Source organism: Bos indicus, chromosome 24 (assembly GCF_029378745.1).
Source record: "Bos indicus isolate NIAB-ARS_2022 breed Sahiwal x Tharparkar chromosome 24, NIAB-ARS_B.indTharparkar_mat_pri_1.0, whole genome shotgun sequence".
NCBI classification, from domain to species: Eukaryota; Metazoa; Chordata; class Mammalia; order Artiodactyla; family Bovidae; genus Bos; species Bos indicus.
Window position 1 is genome coordinate 21,263,208 of NC_091783.1, and position 18,319 is coordinate 21,281,526.

General features: G+C 42.7%; 1 protein-coding gene across 3 annotated transcripts in view; it reads right to left on the bottom strand.

The window, feature by feature from the left end:
• The window catches only part of MOCOS (molybdenum cofactor sulfurase), a 60,183-nt gene that overhangs the window by 2,027 nt on the left and 39,837 nt on the right, over positions 1 to 18,319 (bottom strand). For all 3 annotated transcript variants that reach the window (XM_070778741.1, XM_019986651.2, XM_019986649.2), the window contains exons 10-14: positions 15,802 to 15,880; positions 14,336 to 14,460; positions 8,845 to 8,950; positions 5,256 to 5,394; positions 2,155 to 2,259 (exon numbers count right to left, since the gene is read on the bottom strand). In XM_070778741.1, coding sequence (XP_070634842.1) covers positions 2,155 to 2,259; positions 5,256 to 5,394; positions 8,845 to 8,950; positions 14,336 to 14,460; positions 15,802 to 15,880 — 554 coding nt within the window. The remainder of the gene's footprint in view (positions 1 to 2,154; positions 2,260 to 5,255; positions 5,395 to 8,844; positions 8,951 to 14,335; positions 14,461 to 15,801; positions 15,881 to 18,319) is intronic.

The following is an 18,319-nucleotide window of genomic DNA, read 5'->3' on the forward strand; positions in this document are numbered from 1 at the left end:
AGCCCATGCGCCACAACTACTGAGCCCACACTCTGCAACAAGGGACGCACTGCAAGGAGAAGCCTGTGTGCCACACTAGGGGGCAGCCCCCATGTGCAGCAACAAAGACCCAGCACAGCCACAAATACAAAATAGGGAGAATCCTAATAGCCCATGCATGACACCACAGATCCTCATTCCGAAGAGTTTTTTCCTGATAGTCTTCCACACCTTTTAATTGCTGGACCTTTTATTCTTTCTTCCTTCCTGTATCCCCTGAGTTTCCCACAGGAGGGCTTTGTCCTGCTCTGGGCTTCGGACCCACTGTCAGGCTGATTTCTGCTCTGTTCCCTGATGCAAAAGCCATTCTGTGAAAATATGGGCAAAACTCTGCATTTTCTATAAGAACATGTGATATGCACTAAGTTATCCAAATTCTCTGGAATAAAGATGGAAGGTCCAAAATGAAGAGTCATGTGAATTTACTCAAGGTTTGCCATCAGTGCGAGTGAGCCAGTAGAGTTGCTCCAAAGAGTGAGCAACCCTTTGGAATATGAGACGTGCTCCCAGATATGTTCATTCCTGGGATCATAGCAGTTGGCCACCACTGTGGTCCAGGCCCCAGGCTAGGGACTGGAACCAAATCAATTCCTTAGTATTTGTGTACATGTAGGTGAGGAGAATCCCAGGGACGGGGGAGCCTGGTGGGCTGCCGTCTATGGGGTTGCACAGAGTCGGACACGACTGAAGTGACTTAGCAGCAGCAGCAGCAGGTGAGGAGTACATGGGAGTTATCTATACTTTCTTTGCAATTTTTCTATAAATCTAAATTCATTCCAAAATTTGAGAGAATAAAAGACTTGAGCACAAGAATTATTGTGATGCTGAAAAATACCATTTCCATGTCTAATAGCATTCGTGCCCACCCATCCCCTCTCCTGACAACCTGTGTGGGGCAGACTCAAGGTCCCCATGCCCCCCGTTGACATGGCCAGCTGCACCTGTGCAGAGAGACACACCAGTATAACACTCAAGTGCAACAGCTCTTCAGACCACACCTGTCCACATCTGAAAGGAAAGTTTTGTCGATCAATGACTGCGAAACAAAAACTCTGGCTTTGGAGAAACACAAGACACAATGCAGACATTTTACCATCACTTAACTTGCCAGGCTGTTACTGGAAAGAGATGAAACACTTGCCTTATTTCTGTTAATTTTCAGGAATTGTTCCACGCAGCCTGACTGCTTACTTGGCTTCCTGGAATACTTTGCAAACAGAAAGTCCTGACAGAAAGTGCGAGCCCGGAACTAAATGAGTCTTCCTAATGAATAATCTGCTATAAAGTCAGCTTTTATCATCTGAATTCCATAACAATAACACTTAGTCATTTTAGCTTTAAGAATATGACTTACAAACTTATTATAGTGAAATTTATTGAATCTTTCTGTGCAGCTATCCTGTTCACTCTAAGGCATTTTTTTCCTTCATGAGATTTCTGTGGCAAAGAAAATAAGATGACAGAATTACTTTACTTACTATTTCTTCCCCCCCGCCCCCACCACCTTGGCCACACCACATGACATGCAGGATCTTAATACCATGACCAGGAATTGAACCAGTGCCCTCTGCAATGGAAGTGCAGAGTCTTAACCAGGACCACCAGGGAAGTCCCTTTCTTTTCTTTTCTTTTTTTTTTAAAGTATTTCTTATCTATACTCCTTATCTCTTCAACTAAGATTTGAAAGCATCAAAAATATATGTAATTTAAGAAAAGTGAGACCCAGAGGGGTGGGAGGGGTGGAGGGTGGGAGGGAGATTCCTGAGGGAGGGAACACATGTATACTTACGACTGATTCATGCTGTTGTATGGCAGAGACCAACATTATAAAGCGACATTATTACAACATTATAAACCAATTATCCTCCAATTAAAAAAACAATGTTTTTTTTAAAAAATAAAAATAAAAAACAATGTTTTTAAAAAGTGAGGAAATGAATGGAAAAGAAAAATAAGATCATGTCACAGACAAAGTCTGAACCTTGATGGTAGTCCATCAGCCTTAGAATGTTCTCCCACTTCTAGAAATTACTCAGCATTATTAAGGATTAGTTCCAGTGTAGACAACGCATCAGGATCTTAAGATGGGGTGTCGTATTTAGCAATCATGCTTACCTTTCTCTCTCGCCTCTCAGAAAGCTTTTGGAAAACATCTTGGTTTCGTTGTCCAGTTTGCTGATCGATGCAAATCATCTGACATCTGTGACAAGGTCCCAAAACCTGGGCGGTGAGAAGTGAAAAGACAGCGTTGTCGTGAAACTGACCCAACTGTCCCACTCTGCAGGGAGGAATCTGGGTCCAAGAGGAATGGTTATAAACAGCCAATTTCAGACTCAGAGAGAAACGCTCCAGCTGCAAGGAGCCTAGAGTGCCGCCTCTTCCCAATGCCCGCTAGGGAATCACCCACATGTGTTTGCCAGCTGACAGACCCCTGCAGCAGGGTTTTGTAGAAAAAGAAAAGCGTGGTTGTGACTCGCAGCTGGTTATCAGGGGGTGTGGGGCTTCCTCCAGGGAACAAAGCACTGATTGCAGGACATACTGGGAGGAGATGGCCAGCCACACACCCTGTGCTGCTGTGATGGCCACAGATCACTTGAGACTTGGGCAAGTAGCTCACGCAACCGCAGGTGCCCCTGTGAAACACACTGCAGTTTGCACCAAGGCCTGGCATTCCTGTGGGTGGATGCACTCAGCTCTTCTCCTTTGAAGCCAAGTGCATGGTTTTTCATGCTTTGCTTGATCAATAATATTGCCATAAAGGTCTTAATTCACATAACTCTCTCATGTTTGAATCTTTTAGGCTAAATCTCTCAAAATGAGGTTATAAAGTCAATACATATAAAGCTCTTATGACTTGATGATACCCAGTGAGAAACTGCTTTCCAAAAGAGATGTGTTGGATCTTTTTGCATTGTAACTGCTTCAGCACTGAGTATTACCACCAACAAACATCTCTTAAGCATTTACTTTAAAAATTTGCTATAATTGAAGTATAGCTGATTAATGATGTTTCGGGTATACAGCGAAGTCATCTGAAAAAAAAATAACCCATTACAGTTTATAAGATTCTGAGTATAGTTCCCTGTGCTACCCAGTAGGTCCTGGTTGGTTATCTATTTTATATATGTCAGTGTGTATCCATTAATCCCAGGCTCCTCATTTAGCACTTACTTTTTGAAAGACACAGTATTAACTACAGCTTATATTTTTTAACATCTGCATAGGACAACATTGTATGGATGTAACCTAATTTATTCAACCTCCCTCTTATGGGTATTTAGGATATTCTCCAATTTGTATATTTATAATGTATTGCAATAAGTAATTTTGTGGTGTATCTTCACCTATTTGTAAGAGTATTTATTGTGGGATATACTTCTACAAGTAAACTTATTGGGTCAAAGGGCATGTATATTTTGACTTTCACTAATGGATGTTTATTAAGTATCATGACCTAAAGAAAGCAAAGCATCTGAGAGAGGCTTTTTAAAGTCTTTCTTATACTCATGTCCCCACGAATCTTACAACTTGCCTGTTACAAAGTAAGTTTCTGACAGTGATCCTGGTCTAGTTGTAGTTCTTTCTCTTTCCTTTTCCTTCTTTTCTTCCTTTCTTTCTCCCTCTCTCTCCATCTATCATATATTGAGTGTTTACTTTGGCCAAGGTAGGATATGTCAGAGCAGGTCCTTTTACAGCATGGCAAGGGCACAGCAATAGAAAATGAAGAAGAGGAAGGCAGGATGGAGAGATGAGGGGAACGGCAGGAAGGCTGGTGCAGAGAGAGGTCTGCGGGAGAGAAAAGAGATGGCTTTTTCAAGGGGGAGCAGCTTCCAGCATAAGAGGAAGTTTGGAGAGGTGAATGGATAGCAAAGCTCCGTGGGGCATCCGTGTGCATGTGTCTGTGTGTGTGTGTGTGCCACGCAGTTTATCGCTACCCTCACCTGCAGGGCTTCCCAGGTGGCACTAGTGGCAAAGCGCCCACCTGCCAGTGCGGGAGACATAAGACATGTGGGTTCCATCCCTGGGTTGGGAAGATCCCTTACAGGAGGGCATGGCAACCCACCCCAGTATTCTTGCCTGGAGAATCCCATGGACAGAGGAGCCTGGCGGGCTAGAGTCCACAGGGTTGCAAAGAGTCAGACACGACTGAGCAACTGAACACGCACAGCACACACACCATCTGCAGAGCTCTGAAACCTGCCATTAGAGATTAAATTACTGCTTGCTGCTTTCCTGGAAGTTAAAGCTGCTCTGTGCAGAGGACCCATCCTTCTGTCCCCAGCTCTTCCTTAGCTGTCCCAGCCATTCGTTTTGTCAGAAACCACGGCACACTGACTCTGGGTCAGGACTGTTCTAGGCCCTAGGTGGACGGTGGGGAATAAATAGACTTGGTCCCACTCTCTTACACTCTGAGGAAATAAGCAGACACTGTGCGGAGCGTAACCCCGTGGTGGGTCAGGAACAGCCTTCCCAAGGAGGTAACGTCTGAGCTAGACCTGAAGGAGCTGCAGGAGTGCACCAGGCAGAGGGGTCAGCAAGGGCAAAGGTGCTGAGGCAGGAATCTAGGCTTGTTGAGGGGATGGAGAGAAGGTCCGCAGGACAGGCGAGGAGGAGGGGGTGCCGACCTCAGGGAGATGGGAGCAGCCACGGGGCTCGGGGCTTGGGGGCCTTATCCACTCTCATGAGGAATGTAGATGTCAGCTGAAGACTTGAGATTTGGGGACCCCAAAGCCTGAGGAGGCAGAACAATTTGGTGCCTAATCCTTTGACTGCAAGCTCCTCCCCAGCTTCCAGTGAGGCCAGAAGGAAGAACGCGAGGAGAAGTACAGCCGCCCCAGATGCCGAAGGACCATGAAGCACCTGGACGTCCTCCGGGAGCTCCAGACAGCAAGTTTCAAGAGGAGGAAGTTCTCACAGACACAAGCATTCCAAGAAATAGCTAGTCTAGATATAGCGACGAGGTCTGTACCTCCATCACCTGTACATTCTCTCTTCTTCATGTGAAACGGCCACCCTCCTTGAAGGAAGGATGGATGGATCATTCCAAACGGCGACCCAGAATGCAGATGTCACATACCCTCCTGCTGAGGTTTTGTGGGTAAGAGTCAACCCCAAGGGTGGGATTCCCTTCTATCAGCTACTATCCCAGCCAAGGGTTGAGGTCAATCCCCACTGACAACCCTTAAGGAAAGATAATAGGACTTCTGGGAACTTACCTGGAAACGCAAGGAACCAATTGAAATTTCATCCCATTTCTCTTCTTCAAAAGCCCTTGTTCCATTGGTAATAATATTGGCACGGAACCGTGAGATGAGATTGTTCATTGGGAATAATTCTTCTTTGCCATTCTCACAGCTTTTTAAGACACACCAGAAAGAGAAAAGGTGGGGAGGCATGGATAACTGCACTATTGTAGTAAGTCAACATTCCTGCCATTCAATGCCTGAGTTCAGCAGCTATACTGTGGCCTGAGGTTTAGATGATCAGAAGCTTTTATCATGAGTGGAAGGCTAAAAGACACACTGCTGTTGTCAGACCTCCAGGATCTCCCCTAGAATATGGTCCCACCTGCAGAGAAGAAGCTCACAAGAAGCAGTGCAATGAGTGAGTCAGTCCTTGCTGACGCGATGAAGAACTTTGGTAAACCCAGTGAACAGGGAGGGGTCAAGTGGATACACTTGTAAGAAAATACTAGTGAGTAAGGACAGGGCATTTAAAGAATGTCAACAGGCTTAATTACCAAGGACCTAAAAAGTACCAAGAGCTCACACTCTTTTTGGATATTTTTGGATATTAGACCATCATAAAGCTGTATAGGGTATATACAAGGGAGGTTTGAACATGTATTTTCTACAGAGAACCGGTTGCAGGTTACCAGAGGTGAGAGGTGGGCAGAATGCGTGAAGGGGGTCGAAAGGTACAAACTTCCAGTTATAAACAAGTCATGGGGGTGTAATGTACAGCATGGCAGCTATAGTTAATAATAGTGCATTGTCTAAAAAAATACTGTATTGCATATTTAAAAGGTGCTAAGAGAATAAAATTTAAAAGTACTCATCACAAGAAACATTTTTTGTAGCTATGTGTGGTGACAGATGTTAACTAGAATTATTGTGACCATTTCTCAGTATATACAAATATGGGATCGTGTGGTACACCTGAAACCAATATAATGTTGCCTGTCAACTGCACCTCAATTAAAAAACTTTATTTCCTAACTTCCATCCTGTTTGCAGTTTTAACTAGGTGTATGTTATTTATGTAATTTTCCTGTTTAAAATTTTTGTTTACTACCACGAATGAATGAATGAAGGTCATTCAGTTGTGTCTGACTCTTTTGACCCCATGGACTATACAGTCCATGGAATTCTCCAGGCAAGAATACTTGAGTGGGTAGCCTTTCCCTTCTCCAGAGGTACCATGATAAGGCTCCCTGTACCTCCATGCATCCCATTCCCTAAGGTAAAAAAGCACTGAAAAAGTATCTGAAAACTTCAGCAGACAAGCACACAGTATAACCCCATTAAGTTGAATTCAACCTTTTTGGCACCAGGGACTGGCTGCATGGAAGACAATTTTTTCCTGGATGAGGGTTGGTGGTGGGGGTTCGGGATGATTCAAGAGCATTACATTTAATGTGCGCTTTATTTCTATTATTATTAAATCAGCTCCACCTCAGATCATCAGGCATTAGACCCTGGAGGTTGGGGACCCGTTCTAGAATGAAAAAAGCCATACTAGTGATGTTCCATGGGGTTGACTGAGAGGGGGCATGAGGAAGGGGTCTGGGGCACTAGAAATGTTCACGGCTTGATCGAGGCGGTGGCTCCATGGGTATATAGACATCTGTAAACATTCACTGAACTATGTACTTATGATTTTTGCCCTTCATTGCACATTAATAAAAAAACTTTTAAGTTTCGGGGGGAATCTTTGAGCACACTGGAGCCTGCCCTGGAGATAGAACTGAAAGGCTCTGGGGGAGAGAAAGGGGTCCATGTCTGTATCCCAATCCCCTCCAAACAGTGGGCAGCCAGAAGCAGCCAGGGACCAGAATAACCAAGTCCAGCTTTGCATTATGTGCAATTCCCAGGGCCAGTGACAACCGCAGGTCCCTGTGAGAAAGGAGCGGGTTAGCAAGTCCCAATCCTGATATCCTTTGATTCTGGATTTACCCTCCAGGTGATAAGCCCTCCCCTGTGCTTTATGAAAGGGAAAGTTTTGCGTCTAAAAGCTATCAGCATCAGTATGTATATAAGAGCATCCATCAAATTAAAAAACAGAACCAGGGATGCTCACCACGTACTAACCACAGGCTGTTTCTCTTATCTTTGATCACCTGTCCTTCCTACCCCCACCACTTGTCAGCTTTTCACTAAACCAGCTGATAGGAACCAGAGGTGCATCAAGCCACCTCTTCTTCCACACCAAGAATTCCAAAAAACCACAAACCTGATCTCTCCAGGGCTCCGGGCACCTAAGAAAGAGGGTCACTCAGTGCTGGGAAAACTCAGTGAACACCCAAGGACCAGGCATCACGTTTCTGCCCCCAAACAGGGCAGGATGGACCACAGCAAGAGAAAACCATTATGTGTCTTTGCCGATGACGATAAATAGGAATTGGGAAGCCCACGTGACGCAGTGGTAAAGAATCCACCTACCAATGCAGGAGACACAAGAGACGCAGGTTTGATCCCTGGGTCAGGAAGATCCCCTGGAGTAGGAAATAGCAACCCACTCCAGTATTCTTGCCTGAAAAATTCCACAGACGTAGGAGCCTGGTGGGCTACTGTCCATAGGGGTTGCAAAGAGTCAGACACGACTGAGTGACTGAGCACACACATAAACAGGAATTACTACAAAACTACCATCTTTGTTGTTCTTATTAAGCTACATGTGTACATGTCTGCGTGTGTGCACACAGGTGCCGGGGACCACACAGCACGTGATAGTCACAGGAGCGTGGCTCAGGACACAGACAGGTGTGGACGAATGAGCCACCTGTCTCTTACATAATAGCTTTTTTTGTCCCAATGGTCTGATTACCTCTGGATTTCAATTTCCTCTAAAAACCAATGAGGGGGCTTGAAGCCCCCAAGCCCCTTTCTGGAGCTGACCTTTCCAGAGTCCTTGGGAGGTCTCTGGGTGGGAGTGAGCAGGCAAGGGCACTGGTTCTGTCTGATGATACAGATGACATGTGCAGTTATAACTTGAAAAGCATGACTGCTATTTTCACTCAAAATAACTGTGGAAGGAGGGCAAGGCTCCTAGGGGCCAGGGAACAGTGGGAGGGTGGGCAAAACAACTGTGTCCAATTGCTGACAATTCCATTAAAGCAAATGTTAAGAACTGAAATGATTAGACAGTGAGAGTTGGCATTCTCCACTAAGCATCTTGAGGGCATCAAGAAGGACACTGGAAGATAAAGCAGAACCCTCCAAAAGATTGAGGTAAACTGTTTTGTGACTTCTCTGGACCTTGGTTTCTCAGTGAAGGGTCTGGACTCAAGATTCTCAGAATTTTTCTCCCCAGGCAGGTGACTGGCTCACTCCCAGGGGCAAGTGGTTACACCTGTTTGCTATTCCCAAAGTGTTAAGTCACTCAGTCATGTCCAACTCTTTGTGACCTTACAGACTGTAGCCTGCCAGGCTTCTCTGTACGTGGAATTCTCCAGGCAAGAATACTGGAGTGGGTAGAGCCATTCCCTTCTCCAGGGGATCTTCCCAACCCAGGGATCGAATCTGGGTCTCCTGCATTGCAGGCATTTTTTCCCAAGGTAAATAGCAAATAGTAAAGGAATCTTACCTTGTGCTTAATTGCTGCTGAAGTTCCAAAATACTGGATCTGTTTATCAGCAGATACTGTGCCTCATTCACCAGAGAAAGGGTGGCTGTCGTGTGAGCAGACTGATCTAAAAAAGGATGGAGTATTTAAAAGAAGGGCTGCTGGACAGAGAAACAAGCTAAGTGTCCACGGATGGGTAAACAGATGAGCAAACTGTGGCATACATGCACAATGGGGTATTATTCAGCCATTAAAAATGAAATCTTGCCATTTGCAATAACATGGAAACAGCTTGAGGGCATTATGCTAAATGAAATAAGTCAGACAGAGAAAGATAAGTTCTGTACGATCTCACTTATAGGTGGAATCTAAAACAAACAAACAAAAAACCCCACCAAAAAACAAGCAAACAAAACACAACAAAACAAACTCATAGAGCAGACTGGTGGCTGCCAAAGGCAGGGGGGCGGATGGGCAATATGGGTGAAGGGGATCAAAATGTGCAAACATCCAAGCACAAAATATATGTCTTGGGGAGGGTAATGTATACTGTGGCAACTATAGTTAATAAAACTGTATTGTCTATTTGAAAGCTGCTAGGAGAGTAAATCTTAACAGTTGTCATCAAAAGAAAAAAAAAATGTAACTATGTATGGTGACTCATGTTACCTAGACTTGTGATGATCACTTTGCAATACATACAAATATCAAATTATTATGGCATACACCTGCAACTAATAAAATGTTGTATGTCAATAATACTAAATTCAAAAATTTAAACTAAATTTAAAAAGAAGAGTTGCTTTCTTGGAATGCAAATGAATTGTGCTTCTATTGGCTTGCATTTTTAAATAATACAGATTATTTCTACAAGGGAAAAATTGGTGCCTGTGGGAATAACAAAAATGTTCTAAGCATAATTCAAACAGGAAGAAAATTAGCTCCTAGAAGATTGTTACTAATCTAGAAAAAATAATAAAATGCTGATGTTAAATTGTTCCAGCAAAAGAGACTTGAACGTAACATTCTGAGAAGAGATGGAGCTGTGGGGAAGCAGGGGGGCTCTTCCCCAAGAAAGAAGAAGGACCTTGATGAGGGTCCTGGGCCAGGAGGATCTGTATCTAGTCAGGGAATCTGGTTAAGGAAAGGTGGGGCTTGCCCTTGGCCAAGTTTGTAATACTGACTTTGTTGTTGTTCAGTCACTAAGTTGCATCCAACTTTTGTGTCCCCAAGGACTATAGCCTGACAGGCTCCTCTGTCCCTGGGATTTTCCAGGAAAGAATACTGGAGTGGGTTGCCATCTCATTCTCCAGGGGACCTTCCTGGACCAGAGATCAAACCCACGTCCACTGCCTTGGCAGGTGGATTCTTTACCACTGAGCCACTAGGGGAGCCCAATATTGACCTTAGATATATATAAATAAGACAAGTTTTAAAACTATAGAAAAGTTTTTTTTTAAAAAAAAAGGAGTGGAAAAAAATATCAAAGTCATGCAGAACTGCCTCAACCTGTCACCCAGCTGTGATCAGCCACTTGTTGGGTGTGCCAGAGCTGTCATTATAGATGCTGATATGAAAGGGTTGCCTGACCAAAACTTAGAGAGCTGTTGCAGATTCAGGCCTGTGGACGCCAGGGTCCCTAAGAATGGACAGTGCCAAGAGAATCGCTTACAGGTTCTCTGCCTCCATGGCTTCTTTGCGAGAACAGCTCATCCGAGCAGCGAGGTGCCCACAAAAGGCCCTTCTCACCCTTCACTGGGAAAGACCGCACCTTTCCTATGGCATTTTGGCCCTGGGGCTAAAAATCTGGGTGGAAAACAAAAGCCCCATTCACAGCCCTGGAGTCTGTGCTAAGAAAATAAAAGTCCCTCAAGTATGGGAGAATGATTCTCCTGTAGGTCAGATGACTTCCAATTCTTTGCTAACCACAAAACTGCTGGAACTAATTAAGCTGTCAAATGACAGATGATTAAAGTCATCCTGATGTTAGATTCCTGTGCCTCAGAAGAAAGGTTTGAGTGACAGCCTGCTAACCAAACTCCGTCATCCCCAACTATTGACTTAAATAAGATTCTTCAGAAGAGAACCAATGCCCAGCACCAGCTATTCTGATCATAGATGATAGCTGTTCATGGACACGGAAATTAATCACAGGCAGCCAGTCATCTCATTAAGAGATTCATTTTCCACTATTTTTTCTCTTTATGTTTAATAGCTATTTTTCAAATTTTATAATATAGTTTTTATTGCTTTGATCAACTGTGTTGATTTTTTAAAAATTATTAAAAATCATGGTAAGAACTCAACCCGGAAAAAAATGTCCTAACACTGAGACACTACGATCACAGAAAACTTTTAAAAATTTTATGCATTTCAATTCATATATAATTTTAGTTCAAGGTAAATATGATAGGGTGATCAAGGAAAGATTTTTCAAACATAAAATATACAACACTAAGATAAAATTCCATCAAGGAAGTGCAATGGCAATCCAAGTTGAAGAAGGAAAAGGAAAGAAAGACAATTTCTATACATTAAAAATATTTTTTCAGGATTTCCCTGCTGATCCAGTGGTTAAGAATCCACACTTCCATTTCTGGGGGTATGGGTTAGCTCCCTAGTTGTGGAACTAAGATTCTGCATGCCTTGAGGTGGGGCAAAAAAAAAAAAAAAAACAGTTTGTTCATATACATATTTTTAAATGAATACTCATAAGAATCAAATTATTATGATAATGAGATTCCACTGGCTTATATTTAAAAGGGCAAAATATGAGTTTTCATGTTAGTGACTACAAGTATACTTTATTTTGCGCTTCCCGGTAAAGAACCTGCTTGCCAATGCAGCAGACTTAAGAGACATAGGTTCTATTCCTGGGTCTGGAAGATCCTCTGGAGGAGGACATGGCAACCCACTCCAATATTCTCGCCTGAAGAATCCCACAGACAGAGGAGCCTGGCAGCCTACAGTCTATGGAATTGCAAAGAGTCGGACACGACTGAAGCAACTTAGTTCACAGCACACAAAAACCTCATTTTATTGAATTCCACCTTAATCGAACCTCACAGGTACCTCGCAGGTATTGTACTTTTTATAAATTGAAGGTTTGTGCAACTCTGCATCAAGCAAGTCTACTGCGCCGTTTTCCCAACAGCACCAACAGCATGTGCTCACTTCACGTTTCTGTGTTGCATTTTGGTAGTTCTTGCAATGTTTCAATTTTTTTCATTATTATATTAGTTATGGTGATCTGTGATGTTACTATGTTATATGATCTATGTTCCTAGGTTATGTGATCTTTGATATTACTATGACTTGCTGAAGGCTGAAGTATTTTTAATTAAGGTATGCACACTGATTTTTAGACTTAATCCTATTACATACTTAATAGATTATGGTAGAGTATAAACTGGAGAAGGCCAACGGCACCCCACTCCAGTACTCTTGCCTGGAAAATCCCATGGATGGAGGAGCCTGGTAGGCTGCAGTCCATGGGGTCGCTGGGAGTCGGACACGACTGAGTGACTTCACTTTCACTTTTCACTTTCATGCATTGGAGAAGGAAATGGCAACCCACTCCAGTGTTCTTGCCTGGAGAATCCCAGGGACAGGGGAGCCTGGTGGGCTGCTGTCCATGGGGTCGCACAGAGTCAGACACGACTAAAGCGACTTAGCAGCAGCAGCAGCAGAGTATAAATATAACTTTTATATGCACTAGAAAACCAAAAAAATGTGTGACTTACTTTTGTGGTGGTCGGAAATTGAACCCACAATATTTCCAAGGTAAGCCTGTATATATGCAATATGCTGGAAATCACATCCTTTGCAACTGCTTAAACTACTTTTAAAAAATTTAGGTGACAGTGTAACGAGGTAGTGTAGTTTAAAAATTTTAAGTGTTTAAATACCTAGACCCAGACCATCAGAGACCACACCACCATAAATGGCATCTTGAAATATAATGTTCACAAGCTGACACTCCCTGATCTTGCATCGAGCAGGCAACAGATTCACTCTGCTGCCCACTTCACCTGCCCAGGTTCCATCTCCTATCAGGACAGTCAGAGCCTGCCTGACCTCTTTGCTTCCTTCTTCTCTCTCTCCATTGCAGCCTCTACACCTCACCAGGGATGTCTTTCTGATACAAGCAGCATCATGAAACTCCCCAGCATAGAATTCTTCAATGAGTCTCCCACCCACAAGATAGTGCTTCTGACTTAGCAGCATGGTCATCTCATCTCCCCATCTCTTACCCCATCACCTGCCTATCCACATCCCACCCTCCTAAACCCTTCCCTGAGCCCATGAAATGCCAAGCCCTGCCAGTAATCTTCAGCAATCTTCTTGCCTCTTTCTGCCTAGAATAGTCCTACTCTCCTGTTAAAATGTAACTCCAAACTCACCTCTTCCCTGAAGCCCAAGACTCATTCCAGGTGCAGACTTATAAGCCAGTCTCCCTGAGAGCTAGTGACTAAGCCAGGTCGTTCGTGCCCAAATCAGGAATGTAGCAACTATCCAGTCCACTGATTTAGTCATCTAGTATTTACTGAGCAACCACTATGTATCAGGTCTGTTCTAAACACTGAGGACAAAGCACTGGACAAAGCAGAGAAAAATCCTTCCCTCGCCGAGTTTATGATCTAGCAGAGAGAAGGCAGAACATAAACAGGATAACTGAGTAAAATGTTTGTCTTCTAGGACGTGAAATGTGCCACAGAGGGACCTCCCTGGTGATCCAGTGATTCAGACTTCACGCTGCCAGTGCAAGGGGTGAAGGCTCACTCTCTGGTGAGGGAACTAAGATCCCACATGGTCTGTGGCATGACCAACAGATTGAAAAAAAGAAGAAGAACCACAGGGAAAAATAAAACAGGGAATGAGCTGGGAGGTTCAAGAGGGGGCTCTAGTTCATAGGAGGGCAGTCAGGCAAGGGTCCCCTGAGAAGGCGATATTGGAACAGACACATGAAAGCTCACTCTTCGAATACGTCGAAGTACTTTCTTTGACCTCTAAGTACTTTCTGTGACCTCAAAGTACTTTCTTCTCTAAAGTCTCATTTTATGCTCACAACAGCTTACGGCAGGAAAAACTGTTGAAACCCTTAAACCTAAGTAATTGAGGTCTGCAGAATTTCAACACCATGAGGTTCAAGGATTTGCCAAGGTGTCACAATCACTTGGTGTCAGGACAGAAATCCAGATTTTCTTAGGATATAGCAAGCTACCAATGTTTTTATTAAAAAAAAAAAAAAAAACTAACCGATTTTTCTAAACATGCAGAACTGAGGCAGAGAGCTTGAGCAGAGCCTGCAAGCCCACCTGTCCCCTCAGGGTCAGTCTGAAGGCCACGAGTGGGCCCTGCTGACCTGCGGGGTCACCTCGGCACCTGTCTGCCCAAGGCCTACCACCCCCACTTCACGAGCAGATTACCCTGTCGACCCATCTTGTGGACTGATGTTCATGTCTGCTGAGTCCAAGTTCCTGTCCCCTAAGAAGCAATCCAAATGTAATACCTTTGCCATGTTTCTTCTTTGCATTTCTTTGAAAGTCTGAACTTTGTTTGATCAAATGATAGGGACGGCCAAAAAACTTTGACAGCCAGTTGGAAATTTTTTCTCCACAATCATATGTGTTTACCCTGACAAAAAAGAAAAAGGAAGGATGGTGAACATTATGTAGTATTCCTTTAAGTAATTGAAATAGCAAAATGTTATATAGTATAATATAACAGAATATAATAGAATATAATGAAGTCCCCAGCAATATAGAAACCTAAAGTGACAGGTGTGCTTAGGAAGCTGCAGAGAGATTTGCATGGGGAGGCCTGAGATTTGTGCCTTTTACAAAGTTTTCAGATCAAATTAAAAGCTTTAGAAATTTCTCTTTCTACCTCTCCTTTTACCTAAATCTAATCTCAACCAGAAAACATGTGGAATACAAATTTTCTGATTGTGGGTCCCAATCTTATGGTTCCTAGCCCATCTAATACCCCAACCAATTAAACCCTCCAAACACAAAAATTATTAACTTCACAGTTCACTAGTGATTCATATACGAGTAGAAGGCTTTTAAAATGCCAATGGCTTTTAGTGAACACAATAAAGCAGTCAGTGGGTACATTTGTGTTCAGGAAATCATGATATGCATAGTGCTGATCAGACTGCATTTCCTTCTGCCCTGCGAACAAGTAAGTCATGAAGGGATATGTCAAACACTTAAGCTACACACATCCAAACTGGATTCAAGCTGTTAGCACCTCTGGGTCACATTGGGATGACAGAGGGCTATGGACACGCTCAGGAAAGGCGGGAAGGTGATAGTGTGAGGATGGTCCTCTACCCAGTTGGGCATCGTGGGCCCCGGCCGTGCTGGAGGCCCATGGGGTGAGCACACTCTGCACCCTCTTGCCAGTTCTTGTGCAGATTTAAACACTCATCAAAGCACATTTTCAATCAGAGTAATGAATTTTGGGTGAATATTTTGGAAAGTTACTATAGCAAATCTTCCCATGGAGAGAAATACAGCAATTTCAGGGTGAAAGTGAAGTGAAAGTAAAAGCGTTAGTCACTCTGTCATGTCCGACTCTTTGAGACCCAGTGGACTGTAGCCCACCGGGCTCCTCTGACTATGGAATTCTCCAGGGAAGAATACTGGAGGGGGTTGCCATTCCCTTCTCCAAGGGATCTTCCTGACCCAGGGATTGAGCTCACAACTCTTATACTATAGAGCAGATTCTTTCCTGTCTGAGTCTGCAATTATTTATCCCTGGTTTCATGTAGCTGCATCTGAGAGGACTGGCATTTTCTGGTTAATAATGCCTTTTGGATAGCGTGAACTCAGGCTTCTTATACTGGGAACCATGAGTGCTGGATATAATGAAAATGGACTTAGGTGCATCTTTCAAAGCACCAGAGAGAATGTCTGCAAAGTGACGTTTCATTCTTCCCTTCCCTGAGAGTTTCACCTGCCACAGTCTCACCTGTCCGCACAGACTTTGCTTTGGCAAATCTGAACCTGCTCACTGTTCTCCTCAAGAGGCACCTCTATAGGCTCCATCCCTAATGAACAAAGGTTAGAGACAAATTTATCATCATGCAAAAAAGAGCAAGTATATGTTTTTAAAGTCCATTATTCTGAAATATACAAGAATTAATGAGCTGGGCAATTGGTTGAGCCAAATAAGTGGCTGGGTCTTAGAAATCTCTTTATAACACAGAGATTCTCTTCCTCATTGTTAGCACCACCAGCAGCAGGTGTACCGAGCAGCTTTCTCGCGGGAGACCTGCACTGGGGCAGTCACAACCATAGTCGCTGCGATGCTGTAAATTCCTCTGAAAGATGTCTCTCCCTCTGGAGGACTCCACATCCTGATGTCATTGCTCTCTAAGCTACCTAGATCCTCTAGAAATAGACAGGCTGGCATGAAGGCTCGGTCTGGAAGGAGGTCAGCATAGAGTGTCAATTCTCCTAGCTCCTAGGAGTCAACATCAAATTGGATTCCTGAATCAAACATCATTAGTGCTAAAAAAAAAAAAAACAAACTGTTACCATGTCAGTGGAGTTGGGAAGTGATTCTTCTCTAAAAAGTTTTTATACACATTATACATACAAAGGAGCATACAACATATGTACATAAACTTAGAATAAAATATGCGGAAGAAACTAGAGGAAATTGATCCAGGGCCCCTGAAGAGTGTAAGATTGTTGATAAAGGCTGGAACAGCTGAGGCATGCTGCCACTCTGCATGCCTTCTCATCCTTCATGAGTCATTAAAAATACAGGGACAGGCATGAAGCCAAGATGCCTGAGTAGAATCCGTGGTGGCCCTTCTCTGTGGATACCTCCTCTGTGGCCCACCTGTGCTCTCCAGCCATACAGATTCATGTGATATTTGGTAGAAACTAACACAATACTGTAAAGCAATTATCCTTCAATTAAAAATAAGTAAATTTTGAAAAATTTACACACAAATGTTCATAGCAGCATTATTCATAATAACCACAAGTGGAAACAATCTAAATATCCCTCAACTGATAAATGGATAAAAAAATAAGTATGTCTAATTGTTCAACAGTATGATGATCCTTAGAAACATTATGCTAAGTGAATACAGTCATATACTGTATGATCCCAATTACATGAAACATCCAGAACAGGCAAACCCATAGAGACAGAAAGTAGATTAGTAGTGGCCGGGGACTGGGGATGAGGTTGGGAATAGGAAGTGACTGCTGGTGGGTACGGGCTTTTTCATTTAGGATGAGGACAAAGTGTTCTAAAGTTTATTGTGGTGATGACTGTAAATATACAAGAATAATAATAATTGAATGGTACAGTTCAAATGAATACATTTTGTGGAATGTTCTATAAATATTGATCAGGCTAGAAGAAATAAATAAAAAGGTGGAAAATGATATACTATGCAAACACTAACCAAAACAGAGCTGAATGGTAGGATTTGTAACAAAGAATTTCACACTTCAAACTTTGGAACAAAGAAAATTATGATATATAAAGAGGAACATTGTTTAAAGAGGGACCAATTCACCACGAAGTCAAGTATACTATGTGAAGCAAAAACCAACAGAACTAAGGAGAAAGCAGACAAATCGACAATTACAGTTGAGGACTTCAACCCTCTTTTTTCAGTCATTAACAGAACTAGTAGCAAGTGCATAAAAAGCCAGCAGGTATATAGAAAAACAGCAATACTGATCAACAAAGTGGATATAACTGACATCTACAGAACACTCCACCCAACAACAGAATACACATTCCTCTCAAGTGTATATGGAACACTCATGGCAATAAATCACATCCTTGGTTATAACCCAAAACTTAACAAATTTTAATGAATTTAAAATCTACAAAGTAAGTACTCTCTTTTGGAGAGTTTATGGAATTAAACTAAAATCAATAACAGAATGAAAATAAGAACATCTCCAAATATATAGAAATTAACACACTTCTGTAATCGATGGGTCAAAATGAACATACAGAGAGCAAGTAAGTACATCAAAAGATGCTTAACATCATTAGCCAGTAGGGAAATCAAATTAAAATCATGATGGGATGCCATTACACACCTATTAAAATAAATAATACAGAACACTGACAAAAACTGACTGGATGTGGAGCAACTAGAACTCTCATACACTACTGGTGGAAATGAAAACAATTAATTCCAGAAAATGGTCTGGAAGTTTCTTTTAAAAGTAAATTACCCTGAATATATGACCCTGCAATCAACTCTTAGTATTTATTCTAAAGAAATGAAAACTTCTGAGCACCCAAAAACCTGTACATGAATGTTAAAAGCAGCTCTATTCATAATTTCTCAAAACTAGAAATGACTCAGATGCCCTTCAGTAGATAAAAAGAGGACATACCACACTCAAGTATGTCCATACAACGGAATACTACTCAACAATAAAAAAAGAATAAACTACTGATTCATGCAATAACTTAGATGGGACTTAAAGGCCTCATGCTGAGT